Raw genomic sequence first — 21,621 nt, 5'->3', positions numbered from 1 at the left:
AGGCTTCTGGTGCGGTCTGGATGTACGTGTCCCACCCATGGTTGAAAATCCAACGAGTAATAAATTGGTCGCCCCCAGGATGCAAAAGAACGCGCCCAAATAACCAGTACTCGTGTGTGAAAGCATGAAGGAAGCATTTATCTTTCAAGATTTTCGCGCGATATGCCACGGTGCGTCCAGAAAGGATACTTACACTGCCATCCAAATAAGTAGACGCTGATACCCAATTGTTAAATATATCAAGGCGCCGAGCCTCGAAAGCCTCCCACATAGTGATGGTTTTAGGTGCTCTGTTTTCTAGTCCATACGCTTGTTCGAGTGCTCCGACTCCACCGACGTTGGGTTTCTGGTCGAGTACTGCTAGAAGATATTTCAGGAGGGCCAGAGGCCAAAAGATATCATCGTCCGCTAGCACAATTACTTCCCCTTGGGCTTGCTCTATAGCATGGGCCATTTGAGCTCGCTTGTTTGGGCGAGGTATGTGTAGTATTCGAAAAGGAATACCTCTACGATCTTTCTCTGGCAGATAATCCTCTAATAGAGAGACTAAATTACCAACTAAGGCTGCAGTGGTTACGACGATGATCTCCCTGGGGCCATTAACGAGCATGGTGCGGAACGTAGTGATCAACTGGTCAGATATATCAATAGTGGGAATAATCACACTGGCATGCCCTGGGTGCAGCTTGGGCTTCTCAGGCAGTGGAACCGGTTTTAATTGGTAACTACCATAGAGTCGAATGATGGTAGCGACTAGCCTTAGAGCCCTGTGCCTATTAGCTACTTTCTGGCGACTTGTGAGTATATGTTCGTCATATATGAGAAGAATTAGAGTATCTTCGGGAGACATTGTAGGTTCTGGCGATTGTATAGGTGGCTTGTTGAGAAAATATCGGACTTGACCATGTCCTCTCTAGGGATGTATATGTATGTAACCAGCGGGGAAACCTCGCTATTAAGCGGTGAACGATTGCAACACGCTTACATAGCGCAGTACGTCACCCTGCCTAATAGATAGGGTCATATCGATTATCCGACCGGGGCTGCTGCAGTTTGGCATTGAGTGCATCCTTTACCGGATCCTCCTCTACTATCCGGCGAAATAGCCCATTCTGACTTTCTACCAGCCTTGCAGGAGTGTCATACTCGATCACTCGCCCTTTGTCGAGCACCATTACGCGATCCATATCGACAATTGTTTGCAGGCGATGGGCAATCATCAAAATGGTTGGACGGTGAGGTCGAAAAGCCGATTGGAGGATCTCTCCGATCCCTTTCTCGGTATCCTTGTCGACAAACAACGTTGGTTTATTAAGGACCAGAATCCTCGGCCGTATGACAACAGCCCGGGCGAGGCTCACCAGCTGTTGTTCTCCCTGGGATAGATTTGCCCTACTAGCTAATATGGGGAAGTCCAACGGACCAGGGTGGTCTTGGCGAGGACTACTTTCTTGTTTTACCGGCCAACGAACTCTGGCTAGAGCGCTTAAGAGTTCTTCGTTTTCATATTTCCCTTCGGGGTCCAAATTTTCCCGTAGGGAGCCAGAGAACAAGAGCGGGGTCTGCGGGAGGAAGACGACTCGCCGTCGAAGCTCTGCTGTATGGATCTTGGCAATATCAACACCATCGATTATAATCGTCCCTATATGGGGGTTGAGGGACCGTGCAAGGCAGAGTACTAGGGAAGATTTGCCGGATCTCGTGCGCCTAACGATGCCTACGGTAGTTCCAGTATCTACCTGAAAAGTTACGTCCTCTAGAACAGTGGGCGATTTGGGCCTATATCGAGCCGTGACCCGGGAGAACTTTATATAACCCTGCGTCGGCCATGTTAGAGGGATGCCTTCTTGACGTCTAGGCAAAGGATGCGCTCTAAGAATATCAGTAGCATACTTAGCTAGCCGAGCTGGGGCTTCTATTTCAAGGATTAGCTGGCTTGATGTTTGTACTATAGCCATCCAGTGACTAGCTAACCTCATGGTGAACCTAACAACAAAACTTACGCTAGAGGCGTTATGGTTTTTATATATCATAAAGATGGTGGTGGCGATCGTGATGAAGACTATTACCATGCCGACCTGGAAGCTGACCAATCTCTCAAGGTGACGTAAATGCATGGACACGCGGGAACGGTCATCTATTTTCTGAAAATGCTCCTGGGTAAACATATCCGCCATTTTGAACGCCCTAATCGTTTTCCGTCCTGCTATTGTAGAAACTCGATACTGGGTAATGGATGCAGTCGTTGTCCCGTCCAAACGTTTTACTCTCCTTGCCGTTTGTTGAGGTACCGCTAAATATTGGAGACAGGACCCTAAGGCACTCAAAAAAGACATTATTGGGCTCGCGGGCAAAATCGCAACAAGAACAGTTGTAATTCCCTTTATTGAGTCTAAACCTTGGAGCAGACACGGACCTGCCCTAGCGTAGGCAGCTGCAGAGTCGTCGGTAAGACGGCTTAAGATATCTCCCAGTGGAGTGCTATTAAGCCACCGTCGATTTGCATAGGCCACAGAATGTAGGGATTGGCTGAGAATGTTGTGTGTCCCTCGGAGGCTGGTTTTAAGAACTGTATAATATTGTACTGCGTTGACCGTCACCGCCACTATCGAAACCGCGAGATTATTCCCTAGGATATATGCGATACCGAATTCAGGATGCTGGGTCTAATGCCTAACCTAGTTCTCCTAGCAACTTTGTTAGCTTTGGCAAAAACTACCTGCTGGGCTACTTGCTTGTGCCAGAATAAGAGCTCTATGCGTGACCGTTAAGGCCACAGTACAACCCCAGAGAAACGGCGTGCCACAAGAACGGAGAAACTTTCTGAGCACTATCCAGCCTCGACCACCCTCCTGTTTCTATGTATCATGATCCCGTTTGGTGATTATTCCTGTGTCCCCCCGGGTCACTAGGGCCCTATATCTGTCTGCAGGGGTACCCTTAGGGGTTCGGATATATGTGTCGAGATGATCAAGGACAGGCCCTGCTTGATATCCTCCATTTCTATCCAAGAAGATGGCATTTTCGGCTCGATGAAGGTATACATCAACACGGCACGTTGCCAAAATTCTTATTTGTTGATTGAGTAAGGGCCCAGTTAACGCATACTGGCAAATATGATTGGCCGTGTGTATGTCAACGGCGCTTAGTATGTCATCAAGAACAAGTGTCTGTGCCCTTGAGTACAGAGCGCGTGCGAGAGCAACCCGCGATACCTGGCCCCCGCTTAGGCATGCCCTATTTATGTTTATCAGGGTGAGATCTCCTTTATCCAGGACCTCGAGATCTGGTTTCAAGGCACAAGCAAAAAGTACATGCTCGTATCGCTGCTGCTCAAATGGACATCCGAATATTATATTATCCCGAATCGTTCCTTTCGTAACCCAAAAAGGCTGCGAGACATATGCCATAGTTCCCTCGATAATCTAGGGCCTCTCCACAGAAACATACTTATTTGAGTCTGATGTTAAGAGACAAGGACCTTTGATGACCCTATCGAGTAATTTGGCCTCTCCGATGATTCCATTGAGTAGTAAGCTTTTTCCTGAACCCGTAGGTCCTGATATAATTGTTAATTGATTCAGCGGGACCTTCAGGCTTAGGTCTCTCAATTTGAACGATGAATGATCAGAGGTTACAGTTAGCTAGGCAATAGTGGCGCCTTTGAGTTCTATCTATAGTGATGGAATGACGTATAGTGGCCGTTCTGGCTGCTGCAAATAGTCCCCAATACATCGGGCACTCCTTCTGGCCTCGGAAATTGCCGACAATAGCTCAGGTATTTGTGAGCATGAAGTCCTCATCCAAGTCAACAAGTTAGTAACAGTAAAAGTTGCCGACGCAGTGCGGGTGATATTACCCATAGCATTCGCAGCCAATACAACGGTGGATAAGAGAATTACCTGCGTAAGGCAGACAGTATTATACACAACTTTCTACTAAGCATCAGCGGTGCAACTCTGCAGCTCCACGTCGCGTGAACGGTTTAATTTTCCCTTCTATATCTTCTGCAGAGCGAGAAGCTGCACTTCTTTAAGTGTACTGACTATCTCCGTTGTCTGAGCTACTCGCACTCTGTATGATTTGCGCAAAATAGCCTGGGCCTCAGAGCGTCTTTGTGCAGCATATCTCTGTAGTGGAAAAGTCGGAGTGATTGCCACTACCCTAACCAGCATTAGCTACTATCCGATCCTTTGAAATAAGACCAAGCCAACTAGAGCGACTTAAAGTACAATATCGCAGACCTGACACATCTGTGCCACTCCTTTAGCAACACGCATGGCTTCCACCGTTAGCAGAGCCACTCTACCGTTTTCTAGGCTGCGCGAACGTGCCTTCCTGTTCCCTTGGTCCCGACAACGCTGGGCTAATGTGTAGGTGTCGGGAAGACGCAATAATTTCTGAAAGGCCACTGTACTAAGCTGCGTATTAACGCGAGAAACGACGAGGGTCTCAGTCTACCGACGCTAGGTGGTGACAATCTTAGAAGTAATAAGAGCAAAACCGAAATATACCACACAATACCAGACTTCAACTCAAAATTCTCGGTCTGGATTACTTGAAAGGACTTCTAGGAACTAAAGAAGACGAATAAAATAATACTGAGGTAAAAAGTTGCTCAGAGACGCAGCGAGCGTAATAGCAGTAAGCCCAGTGAGTGGCCACTTCTGGGCATGCAGAACCATTCGCCACAATGATTTTGCTGGTGTTAGCAATTGGGCCGCTTGGAACAAATGGACTAACGTACTTGCCTAAGTCCCGGGATCAAGCCTTGGGAGATCCTTGATTCTCAAGTCCCGATGCTGTTAATAGGTTTGTGAGAGGAGTTCAGTCGCCCAGGTGAAGCTTAAGCGGCCTATAACTGACGCGGTAAATCTTTTGCCCTCGTCCAACTTGGTGAAATAGGGTAGTAGGTCGTCCCACTTTGCTGATGCCACTGAAACAGCCAATATTCCCACCAGAGTAGCTTGTGTCCATATCGAATACTCTTTTGTTTCCCCAAACAAGAGGCTCAAGACATACCTATTTAGGATCAGCCCGCAGGACACTACTCCTGGAAGCCATAATCGTGATCGTGGGGTCGGAGAATGCTCATACAGTAAGCAAACGCTTTGGAGGATAAAGGACTGTTTTTTAAACCTCGGTGTTTTAGCAATGAGCAGTTTAGCAGAAATCCCAGGGCGACCCAGAATACCTACCAGGATCAGAAGTTGTGCCCCTTCGCCAAAATTAAGCAGTGCGTGGAGGGGAGCCAGTAACACTGCTGCTGCCAAACCCACCACCACTAGCGCCGATTGTAGGCTTGCGTATTGGCTCGAAGGGCTCATCGGCTTTTCTATTGGTTTCTTGGTGAATAGCCACATCGCAACAGACCAGATTGCCGGAATGGTCAAGACCCCGAACGCTGAGGTCAATATTATGGCAGTTGGCCCCAGCCCAAACATAATGATTCTTAGGGGCATTCGGGTTGACGGGTTGAGATTGTCTCAGTGACTGAGTTGAATCTACTGTAGGTGGGATTAGGGGGACATTCGCAGGACCCATAGACGTAAGTAGAAGTGGTAATAGGAGAGGAGCGGTTCATACCAAAGCAAGGGAGATATATCCCAATTAAGAAATATGGTAACATCCGTAGTAACTGACCAATAGGGTTCGAGCCACCCTAAAATTGATTTTCTCGGCGTAAGAGAATTTATCAGGGCGAGATGTTGATATACAAGCCAGTCTTAAATATAACCAATAGAGCCAGTTAATTGATTGGTGTGGAAACTGATTGAACGAACCCCGGGGTCTCTATAGTCGAACTCGAGCGTGTTATGGTATATTGTGGGGGAGAATAGGTGAACGATGAATAAGCCTATCCCGAGGGGTCCTGTGGCCAAATGTCTAGTAAGGAATCACAGTAACGGGACCACCACAAAACAGCACATCGTCATATTCTAATTTTTATTAGTTAATAGAGCTAATTACGACGAACACCACTAGTAATATTCTAGTGGGCAAGATACTACATCAACACAACCCCTCAAGAACATGCTAGCTGCTTTGAAGTATAGCTATTTAATAGAGCCTTTTACGCTGAATACAATCATATAATTTTCATTTTATAAAGTTACAGTACTGGCGAGCTATAATCGTTTAAAAAAAAGAGTATCTCGGTTTCTGAATTAGGTTTAGCGCCCGCGTTGCAGAAATTTATTTTAGTTAATATATCTAGAAGTGGAACTAACTATATTAGGAATATTATAAAATAATAGAGGTAGGTAAGCCAGAATTTCAGAACGCTAAAGGATTTCTTATTATTTTATTAGTAAAAAGATATAATTCTACTATTAACATAAACTTTATCGGTCGGGTTCATATATAATATTCTATTGATATAGAACTACTATATATAAATCGCACCCGCAATTTGAGTGGTCATAATAGAAGCTCTACTGGCAAGTAGTCCTGCAATAGTGGCAACGTTAACACGTTGTCTTAACGGTAAAGGGAGAAGATAGTGTACAGATCTTCCGGCCATTCTATATACTGAGAAGCAATTGTTCTATAAGTATTTTAGTGCATAAAGTTATGCCTACAGTTATAACAAAATTCTGGAGTATATCCGCACTTTATAACGACAAAATTTAATCCCGTATTTACATTTGCTGTTCCAAGTAACTTAATTACTTGGAATTATCTATGCTGAATTGGATTTGCGGTATGAAGGGTAGTCTGGTCGGAAACATACCCGCACCCCAGAATTACCACCACAACCCAGTGGGGCACCGGACCATCTTCGGTCGAACTTCTTGATTCACGTGATCTATCTGACGCGGGGCGGGTGGATCACAGGTTACCCCGCATACTGACTCTCTTGATACACACGGGCTTCGCAACGCAGCACTCTAGTCCCTTGAGATCCGGATTTGTACGATCTGCTGGATTCACCTCATTGATACTTTCAACAAATCGGTGCCCAATATTCGCTGATTTGGGCGCCTACTCGAAGAGGATGACTGCAGGATCGGTCTAGAAAGCCTCTTGTAAAGATGCCCTCATCTGCTTTGGCCTGTCACTCGTGTCGCAGGTGAGTGTCGCTCCAATCTATTAATGCTCGGGCGGAAAAGTGTTCATGGCGCCTGTCTGTGACTAGGAGGAAGGTCAAGTGGTGCGTAGCGGCCGGAATGAATCTATTCTGTGATATCTGTGAATAACATATCTTCAGCGACCGAATATTTCCGCAATGTAGGGTCTGTGATCAAACGGGCCAGATATGCAATTATCCTCTATGCCCGGCGAGGCCGGGCCCTAAAATCGGTAGGAGATGCTTACAGCCGTTCTAAGTTCAGCGACAGGCGGAAGTAAGATTGACGATATTTAGGGTCTCTACAAAAGAAGCGAAAGCCCTAATATGTAAATACAAGATCACAGACCAGATAGCATTACCACCCTTCTAACAAAAGGCATGCTGCTTCTTCCAATCTGCAACTGAGTATCTCCGATACATTGGGCGATATGGTAGAGAAAGATGGGCCGGCTGCAGGAGACGTGGCCCACACCATCATGCCCGGGAATGAGATGCGGGAAGGAGAGCGACAACGTAATACGCAACGTGATATGCTTGATCTGCCTTTCGTACTCCATCCATCTCACCAAGTCGCAACTTCTGATCAGACTCAGAAGCAAAGCCCGAGCTCTTCAGATGGCCAGGTCGATGTTTCACGTCAGGCATGCAGAGTGCTAGGTATTTCACAGGATACCATGGACCAAATGTAATGTTGTTAGCTGCCATCTAGTTGACATGGAGTTTTGGTAGACTGATTGTATTAACAGGATCCAACTCTTCTTTAATAATATGGTCGCTATTAATATTTTTCACCAGCCTTTATTTGCGGAAAAGCTTTCTATTATCAGATCTTGCTCTGAATTGACCGCCCTACTTGCCTCTATAGCCGGTTATAGCTCACGGTTCGCTGCGCGCATAATCAATGGCCTGGGCAGCGATCTGGTCCAGCCAGCAGCAACTCATGTCCGCCAGCCTGCATATTTTCTTAACCTCGCCTTCACATACATCAATAAATCACTTATGGATTATGACGATGAGATACCGCCGCTTTGTATTATTTAAGCTCTTATTGTGGCAACGCATTGCTAGTTGACCTAGGGCGTTCGCGGCAAAGCGTTAAGGTCTCTAGAACTGTGTGTGAGCTTGATGTATAAATCGAATTTGCATTATATTGATTCTAGGAAGACTTCGAGAGTAAAGGATGTTATCTAGTTATAAGAAGACGAGGAAAGACGTCGCGCGTTCTGGGCTATTTAGGAAATGGATGTTTTTGCTAGCACTATCCGTCGGACACCGACAGCCATTAACTGGAACTATATGGAAGTATTGCTTCCAGTTGACAACGCCCACTGGTTCTCTAGATAGCTTACCGCCAGTTGCTTTATGGAAACAGATCTAAATTAACGGTGAAAGGCCCTACAGGAGAGCGGTAGTCTCTCCCCTAAAGCGTGGTACCTTGTCATAAACTCCCTCATAAAGAAAGCACAAATTGTTCGTGACATGCAACCCGTATCTACGATAGATAATAATGATTACGCCCGTCATCGTCATCGAAAGCCAAACTAGTATTCTCCGAGATCCATATCTCCTATAGAAGGTTGTTCGGAATTAGAGATGTTTGCAAATGCAGTATGCTGCTTCAGTCTGGCCTTATCCAGTCATTTTCAATATCGCGATTAATATTTAGCCTTCGGGGTGCCGACTCAAGGATAAATAGAATCTTAGCGCTAGCAGCATTATTCTGTCTATAATATCTACATAATGACTCAGCTCGCGTATTTGATGATCTACAGAAACGATGCATTCATTCTTCAAAGTTACCAGCCTGGAACGAGCAGCGGTCAGCTTGCCGGAAATAAGGCCGACCGGACGACTTTATGTTCGTCCGACGCAGAGAATAGAGCACGTCGACAATATTATGAGGCAGCTGATCGCATCTTGAGGATCGTTAATCAAAGCTGCGTGGAGCACGTTCAGTATATCAATCCCTTCCTGTCAAGTATTATATGGCTTGCTGCAGCTGTGCAACTGGTTCGCAAATATTTCACCCGAGCACATTCCAGCTAGAGCCTAATAATATCGCGCTTCGACGTTCTCTACTTAACTTATAAGCGATGCATAGAATTTTAGAAGATCCAGAACGCTCTTCAGAGAAACCTAGAGTTAATTAAGGAATAATTGGAAATCAGGCACAAAAAAAGGGAGAACCGAGTTTATTTATCCTCTTAAGAAGCCTCGAGACGAGCATCGAAAAATACTAGATTGATTAACCAGATTTGCTCGAATCGAGAGAGTCTTTACATCGAGCGCGACGCGATAGCAATACAGAGACTCAGACAATCCACTTAATACCTACTAGAAATACCCAATGTCCTACTCAGTACTTCCGCTTATATTAATCCCGAGCTAGAAATTACCTCTCGAAGCGGTGCTCCACCATATCCAGGTCCTGATACCATAGAAATATTTGATACTATGGCGTCCTTATATCCCAATGGGAACCAGAGCTTAGAGGCCTCTTTGGGCACCACGGACTCTAATATCGTGGACCCAATGTATTAGCTCGATTAGGCCTTTGACTGGCCTACCTTTGATTTTCCAGGTGGATTACATAGCTTATTTGCTGGGAGAAATCTATATTGATAGACTCTTTCTCTGGACTAATTTTACCCTAACTTCCTTATTGTCTTTACTCTGTTTACCTTATGGGGTATTAAGTAGCGCCAGTCAACGCTTATAGGTCTTCTTTACTCTCCGCTGTATTCCTGAGGCCAGGTCGTGTATCACCGGACGTCCGGGTGTTATAGAGAATGGAAATTAGCCACTGTGGCAGTTCAGAGGGTTGAAACAAAAGATAGGAAACCAGGCCTAGCCCGACACCCTTCAACCTTTATTTCCGAAGTGTTTTAGAGTGTCTTTTGGAATATTGCAGACAGTTTCTTTCAATTTACCTGTGGAACTATCAGTCATGAGACACTGCAGTGTTGTCGATGTTTAGCACGTTTGAGGCCTCATTGTATATCCAAAACCCTGATGTTGCGAACCTGAGGCGCACGAGTATATCTAGTGATACGATATACAATGCACGGTATACTAGCTTGTAGTCTAGGAGAGGAAATGAAGGTAGCCAGATGCTCTGATATAAAACTGATCCTTCAAATGTACAGTCTTTTATAATCTAGCAAAATAGGCAACCTGCTTTAAGAGGTCCCTCCGCATCCAGTTGATAACGGACTAAGTCCCGTCCCAGGAGGGTCAGGTTCGAATTCCGAGGCGAGAGAAGGTGAAATAAATTTCAAGCTCTTTATATTCTATATCTTTCGACTAGGAAGAGGGAATAGATCTTTCCTACTATATACTGAGCCTGATACTATGCTATACTGTGTATGCACTCACTCTTACCTCTCTAATTATGCCGAGAATAGGACACGAGTATGAAAGCCCTAGTTACTGTAGAAAGAAAGGGGGTAGATCTGGGCCTGATAATAAGTTATAGTAGCCGAATTATACCGTATTATGCTCCGAGTCTTACCCCAAACATGTAAATTGTCTGGTGAGGCAAGCGATCGATTGGTCGGTAGCTAATTATTTACCAGGTCTCCATCCACGTAGTATTCGATAATAAATCGAGAAGGGTTAAACCTTTAGCGACCAGCGTGTTAAGAATATCTTCTGAAACAGGTGGTTGGATATAATGAGATATACCAATAGTCGAAGATCTGACTGCCTATAATATGGCGCCCGACTCCCCAGCAGTTCTCGTACCCCTTGCTGCGGAGCCAGTCGTATCCCAGTACCTGCGTATCAAAGTCATGCGTCTCAAATGACGAGTGGTAAACGTGGGACTTAGGTCCTTCAAATAAGAAAAAGCAATGGTGATCAACGAACTCACGGCCCCGGTCTAGGTGTAGAAAGGCAGTTATGTCTCGTTCGGTCGAATCGTGAACTAACTATATCATAGTGCAAAGGGCTCTGGATCAGTATATATAGAGCGTCGTAAATGTTGAATCTATTGAAGAGGAACTCACATCGCTCGGCTTGAAATTGAAATGCGTAGTATAGAACTCCAACGATCTGGTAAAATCGGTGACACACATTCTAAAATGACCTAGTTTGTGAACTGGGGCAGGTCCTTTTGGGTTCGCGACCCGTTAGTAAAAGCTTCTTTAAGTTTTGGATAGCGCCGCTTACCTTTGGCGAATCGTTGGGTTCGATTTCCTGCCCGGTGTTTGTCCGTTGGCTTGAAAAAAGTCTGGATATCTTTATATAACGAGTTGCAATACTCATAACTTATAAAATTAAACGGTAGCTGCGGAAGCACTTTTTCACTTAAATTTGGCTTTTGTCTATGAATCAGGTGAAATAGGAACTCGTCAATGGGGTTATAAAAGGTGACGCAGCGCCTATCACCCGGTGCATCGCCCAAGTCGTAGATCCACGTTGCCCTGGGTAGCTTTGTCGCAGCAACAAGATCCGATTTGGATTCCACGACGAAGGTGGCCCTTCTAAACGCATCCTCTTCGCCTTGTCGCGCACAATATATAAATGGCTCCGAGCTAGTGCCACGATAATAGATATCCTTACCCACACGCTTAACTTTCTGAAATCCAAAGTCTAGCATAAATTGATGGGCCGCATCAATTTCTCTATGAGTATAGAAGACGTGCGTAATACGAACTAGGTTGATTCGCGGTCCGTTGTTTGAGGCTGTCATTTAGTACTATCGATCGAAGTATAGGACACTTCCGAACAGGTAAAGTTGCTAATAGAAGGTGCATGGAGATATATCTATATCCCTCTTGATCGTGGGGTTGATGCGATTGTACCTTGACCGAAGCGGCTCTTGGCTCGTCCGAATATGGCCCGACTTGTACGGACTATCTTCGGTCCATTGGCCAGAGTGACATTGGAACTAGCAACCGGGAAATTGTGATACGCAAGAATATACTGATGTGTAGGAGAGCATTGCCTCACCGTGCTATTGGCTTTGGAATGATTTCCTCTAGATAAAGACTACAAATGAGCCGCAAATTAGGTCACTCTTGTTGTATTTTAGTTGGTCGCAATTGCGGCTCTCGATGAGACTGCCTGGCGTATGTGGCTAAAAAGCAAGATTCTATCGTAATACTCAAATCTATATCCCTTTATTCTTTCCATAATTGGGATGTGCTGCAACATATATCCTGAATAAGGAGTAGCTGATAATCTAATCTGAAGGTAAGGGTAGCTGGTCGGGATTATTTGTAGTACCTCAGAATCCTAAAAATGTCGACAAATCAATTAAGACCTATCATAGATGGTCAACATCGTAAAGATTACGTTTTTACCATTATCAAGTTATTAGGATCGATGCTAATCGTAATTAACCTATTAGCTGAACTTTCTAATTCAACCGAAATTCGCGCGAAGTTCCGTCGAGGATACTCTACATCGCACGCGCACAATTCTTTGTTAACCCCGCTTGGTTTATGCAGGGCATTGCTGCTATCTGAAATGGCCCGAATTTGTTCTAGTCCTCCAAGGAGTCACCGCAGTGGATCCTTCGGCATCGATTTAGTCCTTCTACGCCCTAACTTGTCAAAGTAAATCCCGCTCCCCAAGAAATAAAGGACCAGTGCACCCAGCCTCAAGGAAGATGTCCCACCTGAAGCATTCACGAAATGGCCCCTACTTGGACAAACCTTGTGCGATTTATCAGCGAAGAAGATGGCCAAGTTCACCTTGGCGAGGTCGATCCAACCTGGTACCCTGATGTTGGTATAGCAGTGCTGAAAGGGGAGAGGATCGCAGTCAAGTTGGTCAAAGGGTCAATCTTCGATGGCACCGTAACCAACACCGTTCTGCACATTGCCAGAGTATGTACTCTGTCTTCCGAGGCTTAATTCAAAACTCAAACTAACGGTTTCGTTTAAACCAGCTTCTGGCTCCTATTGGAATGGAAGAAGTGCCTGTCATTCGATGTATGGGCCTCAACTATCGCGACCATGCCAAAGAGGCGAACATGCCGATACCGGATATACCAGTCCTCTTTATTAAACCACGCACGGCTCTCAACGGGCCCTTCCCTGCAAAGATAAATGTACTAAAGATTGCACAGGATGGGTCCAGCGACTATGAGGCGGAGCTGTTAATTGTCATGTCCAAGACAGGTCGCGATATACCGGAGTCAGAGGCAATGTCGTATGTCTTGGGGTATACATGTAGCAACGATGTTAGTGCCCGAACGCAGCAGTTCAAGAACAGCCAATGGTGTTTCTCGAAAGGTAAGCCACCCTACTGCTTGTTCCTTATATCTAGCGATTTCTCGTCCACACAGCACTGATTCTTGACCCCTTGGAAAGGTCTTGATGGATCTTGCCCACTTGGCCCGGTTCTTGTGTCTTTATCCGCCATTGGCGATCCGCATAGTCTCCAGATAAGAGCAATCTACAATGGCAATGTGGTGTAAGCCTCGAACACCAGGTCAGTTTACAGTCCCTTTAAATTGCTGCCGCTGTCAATTCCACGATATAGCTAAAATATATCCTTTAAGGGAAATGATTTTTGATATTGCAAAAACTATTGCGTTTCTATCTCAGGGAACCACTCTAGAAAAAGGCACGATTATAATGACCGGAACAGGCCCGGGAATTGGAGCTATGCGTACACCCAAGATTGTTTTACAAGACGGCGATAATATGAGGGTGGAGATTGAGAACATCGGGACATTGATTAACAAAGTCTACTATGAGTAGATGTAACTTATACAGTGAGATATTGTTTGATGATGTCTCAGTCAAATCGAATATCTTGTCTTTGCCGGTCACTGCAGCGATAGATGTTGGAGCCTGTTACGGTAGCTTTGACCCATGGCCAATCTTTATGACCTAGTGGTAGAATAACAATAAACGCCCTTCCAGATTCCTAGCAGAGTCATCCATCCTCAAAACTATAGTGTTGATCATCCTTTTTATTAATAAATGATAGAGTATCTTTCCCCCGTACTTTAAGCGGTCTTTTTGCCTGAAATAGTTCTACGCAGGGCCCAAAGAGCCGCGCAAGATACACGTCTGCGTTTTCAGCTACAAAGCACATCATATATAAACTAGGCCAGGGTCCGAAAGAGATATAACATTGTAGGAACTATGCGGCAAAGCCCAGTATACTTCTCATAACTGTTAGAAGCTTCCACTCACATTCTTCAGCATTCCGGAGAACCTCTGGTGCTCTCTATGCAATAAAGCGATCAGGCCGCACCAACACGGCCCCTGATTCCTCTACGCCGCGCAATGTCTCCTATTCAAAGTAAACATCCTCCCAATCTTGTCTAAATCCAATATACTGCACCGTGATCGGGACCTTTAATAAGGCGCTCATATTCCCTGCCGCCTTTTTCCACAACCCACCACCGATTCCACTTAACAGGACAAACGAGCCGTGACCGGCAATGTCGATTGTTGAAGTAGGCTCCCCGGGGATCGATTTGTTGAGCCAGGCATGAGGCAGTCGAGATCCGGGATAAGTGCTTGGCTCATGGAACAGGACGCTATTTTCGGCCGCTCGTCCCGACAGAGCGTATGGCTTGGGCTCATCAGCCGTGTAGACCCCTTGGCTCATGTAATGTTAATTCATCTCGATTCCCAAGCCATGGAATTCATGAGAGGTATGCTTGACTGCCTCATGTAGGGCCCGGCGGCGGACTACCCCTTCTGGCGTTGCGCTCTTCAGCTCATCCATAATCATTATCCGCTCCGTCACGTCTACAGGCAGCATGCCGAGTGCCCTCCAAACGAGATACTGGTCACGAAATGCTTGGTTGGCTCTTGTGATGATCGAGTAACTAACAGGCTGTCTCTCAACAGAATAGGTGGATAGCAGCGACAGCGACGCCAACCCTTTGTGGATATACGCGATCTTCCAAGCGAGATTAAAGGTATCTTGGATGCAGGTATTTGATCCAAGCCCGTTAAATGGAGGGTGGCGATGCACAGCGTCTCCGAGACAGAAACTGAATATCAGTAAGTATGGTCAGAGGCGGCATATCACGCTAATGGAATTGACGGGGCTAAAACTCACATATCGCCCTCTGAGTATTTCTCTGCGACGATCTCATTAATGTGCCATGTAGAGATACTCAGGATATCTGCTCGTGTGTCATCGCCGATAAACTCCTGAACTCGTCGCTAAAGGTCACTTTCAGAAGGCTTCACTTGAGATCGATCGCGGTTTGGATCAGGGAATAAAATAAACATCCACTTATTCCATGGCTTCACCATACGAACAATCCCCATCCAGCCAAAACCGGGATGCTCCCGATCCGGTTGCATCACCCAATGAAGATTGCCCGTCCGGCTCTTAACCAGATAGGAGAGGTCGGCTTTCACGAGGATGTTGATTGCTGCTCCTTGGCTCGGCTGGACTATCAGAGGCAGGTTAAGCTGCTTCACCACCTCGCTTCTGGCACCGTCCGCCCCAAAGAGATATCGCGTTCGAATCTGGTAGTCCTTGTGGGACAACTTGTCTTCAATATTGGCGGTGATCAAACCGGTATTAGGGTCGTTAGTGAAGGAAACCAGTGCCGAATCGAAGCGGCATTTGAAGCCCTTTGAAGCTGCATGCCGAACCAGAACCGGCTCCAAGATAGTTTGCGGCAGATCAAACGGATCACATAGACTCGATAGTTTATAGTCCCCCTATATATTCCGTCAGTTATTCTCACTCGATAAATGAAGAGAAGCTACTTGATCACTCACCTTCCGTCTAGGATCGTTTCCCCATGAGTAGATGCGTGCGTACTCCTCACCTGCTATACTATGACACCATCGTGTGTGTTGCATATGGTCTGCTCCCTTAGATCCGAGTCTTCCCAGTTCGTCATATAACCCAATATCCCGTAGACATTCTGAAGACAACAGTTCGTGTCAGCGACCACATGATGCTTGCTAAGTTGGCAGATTACTGACCCAGTGCTGCCATATTGGTTATATGAGCGCGAGGCGTATTCGCTGTTCCTGACGCGCTGCTTATCATGATGCCCTGCAGTCCTTCATAACTAAGTACAACCCTAGTGACGGGCCCATACGAATGGAGGTACATACCATGTGACCCGAGAAAGCAAGCCAATGCCGCGCCAGCAGGGCCTGCGCCGACAATAAGAAACTCAGTATCGACTGCATGGTACGAGTCGTGTGGGGATCCGTTGCCCTGCGCGTTGACTGGTATGCTGTCTATTGGCGGGGAATCTGCTCTGGCGGGCTGGGTCATGCCGGCCGAGCCGTTGTCGTTGGTATGGTAGGGCATCATGTTGCCTGAATATGTAAGCGCAACAACGTAGTATCTCAGATGAGTAGCGCGTCTTTTGAAGCAGATGTGCGCAGTTATACAACGACGAATAGAATGAACTAATCTCCGTGATGACTGTTTTCGCAGCCCGCAAAGCTTGAGAGTCAGGGAGTCGGGTATACCCGAATTGCGCCGAAGATAGTCCGACCTCCCTGATCTTCAGCCGTCGGCCAAACGTCGTGCAGATTTCGGCCATCCATGTTCTTACGATTTTCTGGGGCTAAAGGATGATGGCCAAGTGAACAGACCCCTTCGTGCCGACAACAGCCAGTCATAACTGCTCACTCGGCAATTAAGATCTCCACCTTGCACTGGAAAAGATGGGAGAGTATCTCACCTGGGAACGCCGTATTAACAATTCTTGTCGACAGCATCACGAAATCGAGTCGAACATGGCATAACCTTATATATAGTTATAGTGACTTGTAGATTTAGATTTATCATTGGGCAAACTCTATGTGTACTTATACAGTGGACATTTCCAATTGTGCTAACTGGTCAGGCCCTTTATAACTATCATGTTGCATTGGATAGGTCTCACTGTACTCAATGCGTGTGCTAAAGTTATACTTGGTTGGTTGACCCTATTTAACCAAGCCGGGTTCAATCGAAAACACCCAGGTAAGTATGGAAATTGCTAAGGAAAGATTCCGTTTCGCGAGATGAATACTGGGGCAGATTCGACGTCCTGACCCATAGCCGTAGTGATCACGGCTTTCGTAGTCCGCTGCAGCGGTGAATTCGGACGTCGGCGTCGTTTGGCCCTTGTAGTGGTCGGAATCGAAGATATCGGGGCTTCGGAACCGAGTTTCGTCGTGATGCATACCCCACGAGTTAATAATGACAGTGGCATCGTTGGGGATGAAGTATCCGTCGATCCAATCATCTTTGAGTGCCTTTTGGCTTTATATATTTCTACTTATCGACAAAGGAAGAGAGACAAGGCTTATATTTGGCAGCGGAAGGCAAGAGGCAGGACAGGCCGCCACATCTGGGCTTCTTTCACGATCGTCGCCATGTACGGCAGCTGTCCATAGTCTGACCAAACCGGAGGTTCGATCTTCGCCAATGACATTGTCAATCTCTCTTTGCGCTTTTCGGAGAACATGACCCCATTTGATCATCGCATGGATAAATGCCAGAATAGGGAGCTCGTGGTATCGGAGCCCCCTTCCATCAATACGCCATCTAAAAAAATAGAGTTGGTGACGGTCGAGGTTGAGCTTCTCCTCTTGATCTACCAGTATCCATGAGTGATACTTAGCTTCTCTTCAAATTGCGGCGCTTTTGTACATGGTCAAGCATGCTTGCATAGAGGTCGTCCATCTCTGCCCCCACGTCCTACGATCTCGAAGGCCAATTGCCAAGCAGTTTCTGCGGGATGTAGTGGAGCAGTGGATAGATATCAACCGGAGGAGTGGCGCCCGGCTCCATTAACGGAGACCAGTTATCCTATTTCACGAAAAAATGATCAGACGTGAATCCTTGCCATGCCAGATCTCACCATAATATCATACAGCCGAGTCATATGTGGGATACTCACCGAGGGTGTCCGTACCCAAATACTGCGAAAGTCGTGAATAGTTGAGGGACCGTGGTCCTTGGATAGCTTCTGTGGAGCACATGCCCAAGCTCATGATGACGCTATCATAATGCTACTTACATCAATTCTAATCATTACCGTACAGTTCATCGGGTCTTAATTCACTATAAGTTATACCCGAGGCGGTATGGTCCCTAGACAATGCATTATGTCGGTTTGCCTCTACCATTAATGGCCAGGTCGTCGACCTTGCTGTAGATGAACATGACGCTTTGGTGGCCACATTACCCATCTCTAAGAACGTTTCTGTTGCAAGATTCTCCCCAAAGACCATCTCCACGTTTGACAACATCGGTCCGATAGTCGTGTCTCTTTTCTCCACCACCCTGATTACCCCAACCTTTCCGTATGTATATAGGTTCTGGACACCAGCACTAGAACTAACTAATGCCCTAGATTCCGTTTGAGAATTGTGTAGCAGGCCGGCTAACTTGGAAATTGACTCCCAAGAGTCCGAGGAGTGCGCCCGCCAGACTCGAATGATGATATGTATTATGACAGTAAGAATGTGTAAGAGTAGGAGTCCAACAGCGAGATAGTCCGTCGGGGAGCTGGCCTTGTATGCGTAGCCGTAAATGAACATCTTAGCTTTTCGCTCAATAGGGTCTCTAAAATCTGGTGGTTCCAATGGACCACTATTGGTGAGAAGCCTTGTAGAAGAGTCAGATCATCTTTTTATAACCCAAAACACTCCAACTGGCAGGGTCATCAGTTGTAGCATCGAGAATACTTGTGATCCCATGACGTGATAGACCATCCAAAACAACGAGATTCACGATCCACTCGAGGATTACCGTGTGACTCCCCCTGGCGTAGTCTTGTTCATTCCATGCATCTGTTTGGGTAGGGAAGGAGGCATTGTCAAAAACTCTGTTTATCAGCTTCCACTACTGAAAGAGACTTTCTCGCGTGTTCAGCTCTGGTTTATTAGGAGCAGTCGGAGCCAAGATATCTAGCCAACTTTTATCCAACTTCACCTGCTGGGAGGGGAAAAGGTGAGTCGGCTTAAAAGAGTTGGTTGTATAATTAACCATCCAAGACTCGTATTCGTAAGTGCTCCTGTCCGTAATCCAGAAGGGTAATTGTCCTCTCCTGGATAAGTTAATGTGGATGGAACTCCCAGTATTGTCCGACCCTGGCCCCATCGGGCAGCAATGGAACAGCCAACGACCACTCTCGAGGTCTCATCCACCCATGGCAGTTCGACAAGAAGACCTGTACCTTCCACGCCAAATTCCCGCGGTAAATCAAACCAGTTAGACCGAGTGCAACTGGTAGAGGAATAGTTCAGCTCGGAAACATCCCATGGCCTGACATCCGACGAACACTCATTCTCGGGAATGACGGGGAAATTCACAACAGTATCGCTGCGAGAGAGGTTTTGCCCCAAAGAGCATGCTACTTTAGTGGCTGGGATATGTGCCTTATAAACGACTGAAAAGAAATCGGTGCAATAATTGAAGTTATTCAGCCTCGGGTGCATGGAATTATACTCCCATTCGATGGCTGCATCACGCCAGTCGTCCAGTAGCCGTGCTTGAACGATTGCGTCCATCATGTTATACCCGAGACTAGATGTCCCGCATGATTGTCCTCTCCGCGTTCCAATGATATGCCAATAATCGGGCAATTGGGGACCGCGGACGATGTCGCCGGTCACTATATTCCACTTGGTTTCGGTGTCGTTGATATAGCCTGGACCCTGCAGTGCCCAATAACCCCCACTAGAGCAGAAGGGATGACCCGACGTGCTCGAACTACCACAGAACAATCCTGCGGTGCTGTTATTATGGGGAAAAGCCAGGTTCCATGGCCAGAGGTTCTGTTCCGGTCCAGAATTGTAGAACGTCATCACCCCAGCCGGCATAAACTGCTCACGAGAGATAAGGAGAATAGCACACGCCGGTCCAGCAAACGAGGCAATCAGCCCTCCAAGTGCAATGATGCTCAGCAGGCGTACTCTGGTAGAAAGGGGTAATTTTGCAGATATCGAACCCGATAGTTCAGACGACCAGAAGTACTGAAGGTTATTAAATCGAAATCCGCCCGGGATCATCCCTATAGGCAGCCCGCGACCGAACAACTCGTATCATAGAACATCCAGAACCACAGTTCCCGTGCTACTCACTATAAGAAGTTCCTGGACTTTTACTGCAACCTAGAACAAAGCCATACTTACGGACACTTCTGTGACGGGTCCTGGTATCGTACATCCGAGGTATAGATGGGGAAGATTAATAGTCAGGATTATTGTCAAAGCCAACACCGGTAAGATATAGATTCTGCAACAAAGAACTGCGATATACCGTGACTTTCGCAGTACAGGTTTCGGATGTTCCCGAGTTCGTTTTCTTTGCCATAGAAGAGGGGGAATCTCAAACCCCACTGATCGGAGGAAGTAATGTCGACGGACCTTCTGATCTGGGCCAGTTTGCTGGGTCGCTATCATGGTAAAGTACTAGATAGCATTGCAGACTTTCAAATATTTGCTTTGTGACTTGGACTCCACGTGTGGGGTGCTGCGTTTTTATAGGATTCCCGAGGCTGTGTGCATAATGCTGATTTTTTTCTTTGCCCCTGTTGGCGCAGTAGCCATGAGTTGTCATAAGCGAACTAGTATGAATCCATGTAGCCTCAGCCTTGTCTGTTCATGAGCTTAGTATATCAGGCTGAACCCCAAAAGGAAAGCACTGGGGAGTCTCCTACATGTTGTCAACGTCGTCATATATTTATGTGTAGATGTATCGAATTAGAGCTTTCTAGTTCTGTAGTATTTCAAGTGAAAAGACCTCATACTCTGTATGTAAGAAGCAAATAGATGGCATGAGTCTGGAACAGACACTAAAATGTTGAAATCAGTAGAAGCCGGCTACGTAGGCAGATGGATTCAAAGAATGGTCGAGAGAGCAAACCCCCAAGGACAAATGGGTCACAATCCGTATGAGATACCCCACCAGTTGACACCATCGATGTGCCTTGACAACCCCCGAACAATTGAGAGAGCAGTGTGAATTCATATTGGTCTACAGGCATCCAAAGGAAGTGACGCGGCAATTTTGGGGAAGTAACGAGTAAAGTGTGCGGAGGGGGTTAATGAGCCGGCGAAGTTTGTATGGGAAATGACGGTGGCTTCCCGGCGACTAAAGAGTAGGATCCTGCCTTCCTGCTCAGTTGAATGTCTTGAATTTTGATGCGATTTTGGAGGCATGATCGGTGGTTGGATTCCAGTCAGATTTTCGACCGGGCCAAAAGCGTGATGTGGCCGACTCGCTACCGGGTACGTTAACTACCTTAAGTAGATAATCAAGCGAGAGTTGTGCTAGTGCAGATATCGCAATATATCCTAATATCCTCTCCAATGTCTATGAATATCCTTGTTGAGGATATAGTATCGAAGTAATATCTATTATCCTCAATTTGCGGATAAGGTATGTGACCCGATATCCAACGGAGAGTATATGCCGCAGTATATCCTAGGGAATAGGATTAATGTTTACATTGCATCTTTCCCGTCGAACGTTCTGCTGTTGCGGATATTCTTTTTAAATTAGACCTCGGTAGTTGGCGCATTATCAAAGACTGTGCACGTAGGTGCTGACTTTTCCCATAGCTTCTTATACCGCAAATACAAAACCGGCTAATACTC

General features: G+C 46.3%; 7 protein-coding genes across 7 annotated transcripts; 3 read left to right on the top strand and 4 right to left on the bottom strand.

Annotated features, from left to right (window-relative positions):
- Positions 1 to 6,878: 6,878 nt before the first annotated feature.
- BDV59DRAFT_186115 (Zn(II)2Cys6 transcription factor domain-containing protein) lies at positions 6,879 to 7,757 on the top strand. Its single transcript, XM_073690968.1, has 4 exons — positions 6,879 to 7,072; positions 7,139 to 7,153; positions 7,211 to 7,302; positions 7,367 to 7,757. Exons 1-4 carry the CDS (start codon positions 7,035 to 7,037, stop codon positions 7,393 to 7,395), a joined length of 174 nt encoding a protein of 57 aa, XP_073544331.1. The 5' UTR covers positions 6,879 to 7,034; the 3' UTR covers positions 7,396 to 7,757.
- Positions 7,758 to 7,826: 69 nt separating this feature from the next.
- BDV59DRAFT_186113 (uncharacterized protein) lies at positions 7,827 to 8,172 on the top strand. Its single transcript, XM_073690967.1, has one exon. The coding sequence runs from the start codon at positions 7,841 to 7,843 to the stop codon at positions 8,111 to 8,113; it is 273 nt and encodes a 90-aa protein (XP_073544330.1). The 5' UTR covers positions 7,827 to 7,840; the 3' UTR covers positions 8,114 to 8,172.
- Positions 8,173 to 10,632: 2,460 nt separating this feature from the next.
- BDV59DRAFT_195545 (Glyoxalase/Bleomycin resistance protein/Dihydroxybiphenyl dioxygenase) lies at positions 10,633 to 11,765 on the bottom strand (the record flags this gene model as incomplete). The annotated part of the gene is made up of 5 exons (XM_073692591.1): positions 10,633 to 10,693; positions 10,757 to 11,001; positions 11,080 to 11,183; positions 11,243 to 11,311; positions 11,342 to 11,765. 5 exons carry the CDS (start codon positions 11,763 to 11,765, stop codon positions 10,633 to 10,635), a joined length of 903 nt encoding a protein of 300 aa, XP_073544329.1.
- A 946-nt stretch (positions 11,766 to 12,711) lies between these two features.
- BDV59DRAFT_195544 (fumarylacetoacetate hydrolase family protein) lies at positions 12,712 to 13,785 on the top strand (the record flags this gene model as incomplete). Its single annotated transcript, XM_073692590.1, has 4 exons — positions 12,712 to 12,906; positions 12,969 to 13,314; positions 13,393 to 13,495; positions 13,584 to 13,785. The coding sequence occupies 4 exons, from the start codon at positions 12,712 to 12,714 to the stop codon at positions 13,783 to 13,785; spliced, it is 846 nt and encodes a 281-aa protein (XP_073544328.1).
- A 388-nt stretch (positions 13,786 to 14,173) lies between these two features.
- Positions 14,174 to 16,333, bottom strand: BDV59DRAFT_195543 (FAD binding domain-containing protein; the record flags this gene model as incomplete). Its single annotated transcript, XM_073692589.1, has 9 exons — positions 14,174 to 14,258; positions 14,292 to 14,305; positions 14,342 to 14,617; positions 14,705 to 15,038; positions 15,107 to 15,201; positions 15,241 to 15,723; positions 15,784 to 15,932; positions 15,994 to 16,074; positions 16,129 to 16,333. The coding sequence occupies 9 exons, from the start codon at positions 16,331 to 16,333 to the stop codon at positions 14,174 to 14,176; spliced, it is 1,722 nt and encodes a 573-aa protein (XP_073544327.1).
- A 1,568-nt stretch (positions 16,334 to 17,901) lies between these two features.
- On the bottom strand, positions 17,902 to 18,660 carry BDV59DRAFT_115488 (uncharacterized protein). The gene has a single exon (XM_073686678.1). It carries the CDS (start codon positions 18,556 to 18,558, stop codon positions 18,043 to 18,045), a length of 516 nt encoding a protein of 171 aa, XP_073544326.1. The 5' UTR covers positions 18,559 to 18,660; the 3' UTR covers positions 17,902 to 18,042.
- Positions 18,661 to 20,115: 1,455 nt separating this feature from the next.
- Positions 20,116 to 20,431, bottom strand: BDV59DRAFT_186109 (uncharacterized protein). Its single transcript, XM_073690966.1, has one exon. It carries the CDS (start codon positions 20,422 to 20,424, stop codon positions 20,134 to 20,136), a length of 291 nt encoding a protein of 96 aa, XP_073544325.1. The 5' UTR covers positions 20,425 to 20,431; the 3' UTR covers positions 20,116 to 20,133.
- Positions 20,432 to 21,621: the final 1,190 nt, after the last annotated feature.

The sequence above is a fragment of the Aspergillus ambiguus genome, assembly GCF_047715705.1.
Source record: "Aspergillus ambiguus strain CBS 117.58 unplaced genomic scaffold BDV59scaffold_40, whole genome shotgun sequence".
In the NCBI taxonomy this organism is placed as follows: domain Eukaryota; kingdom Fungi; phylum Ascomycota; class Eurotiomycetes; order Eurotiales; family Aspergillaceae; genus Aspergillus; species Aspergillus ambiguus.
The sequence above is the reverse complement of the archived record's forward strand: the minus strand, read 5'-3'. Positions and strand labels throughout refer to the sequence as shown.

Coding starts and splice junctions, on each gene's coding strand:
- BDV59DRAFT_186115 (XM_073690968.1), top strand. CDS start 7,035: ATGCCCTCATCTGCTTTGGCCTGTCACTCGTGTCGCAG. Junction 7,303..7,366: donor GAGGCCGGGCCCTAAAATCG/GTAGGAGATGCT, acceptor GACGATATTTAG/GGTCTCTACAAAAGAAGCGA.
- BDV59DRAFT_186113 (XM_073690967.1), top strand. CDS start 7,841: ATGGTCGCTATTAATATTTTTCACCAGCCTTTATTTGCGGAAAAGCTT.
- BDV59DRAFT_115488 (XM_073686678.1), bottom strand. CDS start 18,558: ATGTTCATTTACGGCTACGCATACAAGGCCAGCTCCCCGACGGACTAT.
- BDV59DRAFT_186109 (XM_073690966.1), bottom strand. CDS start 20,424: ATGATAGCGACCCAGCAAACTGGCCCAGATCAGAAGGTCCGTCGACAT.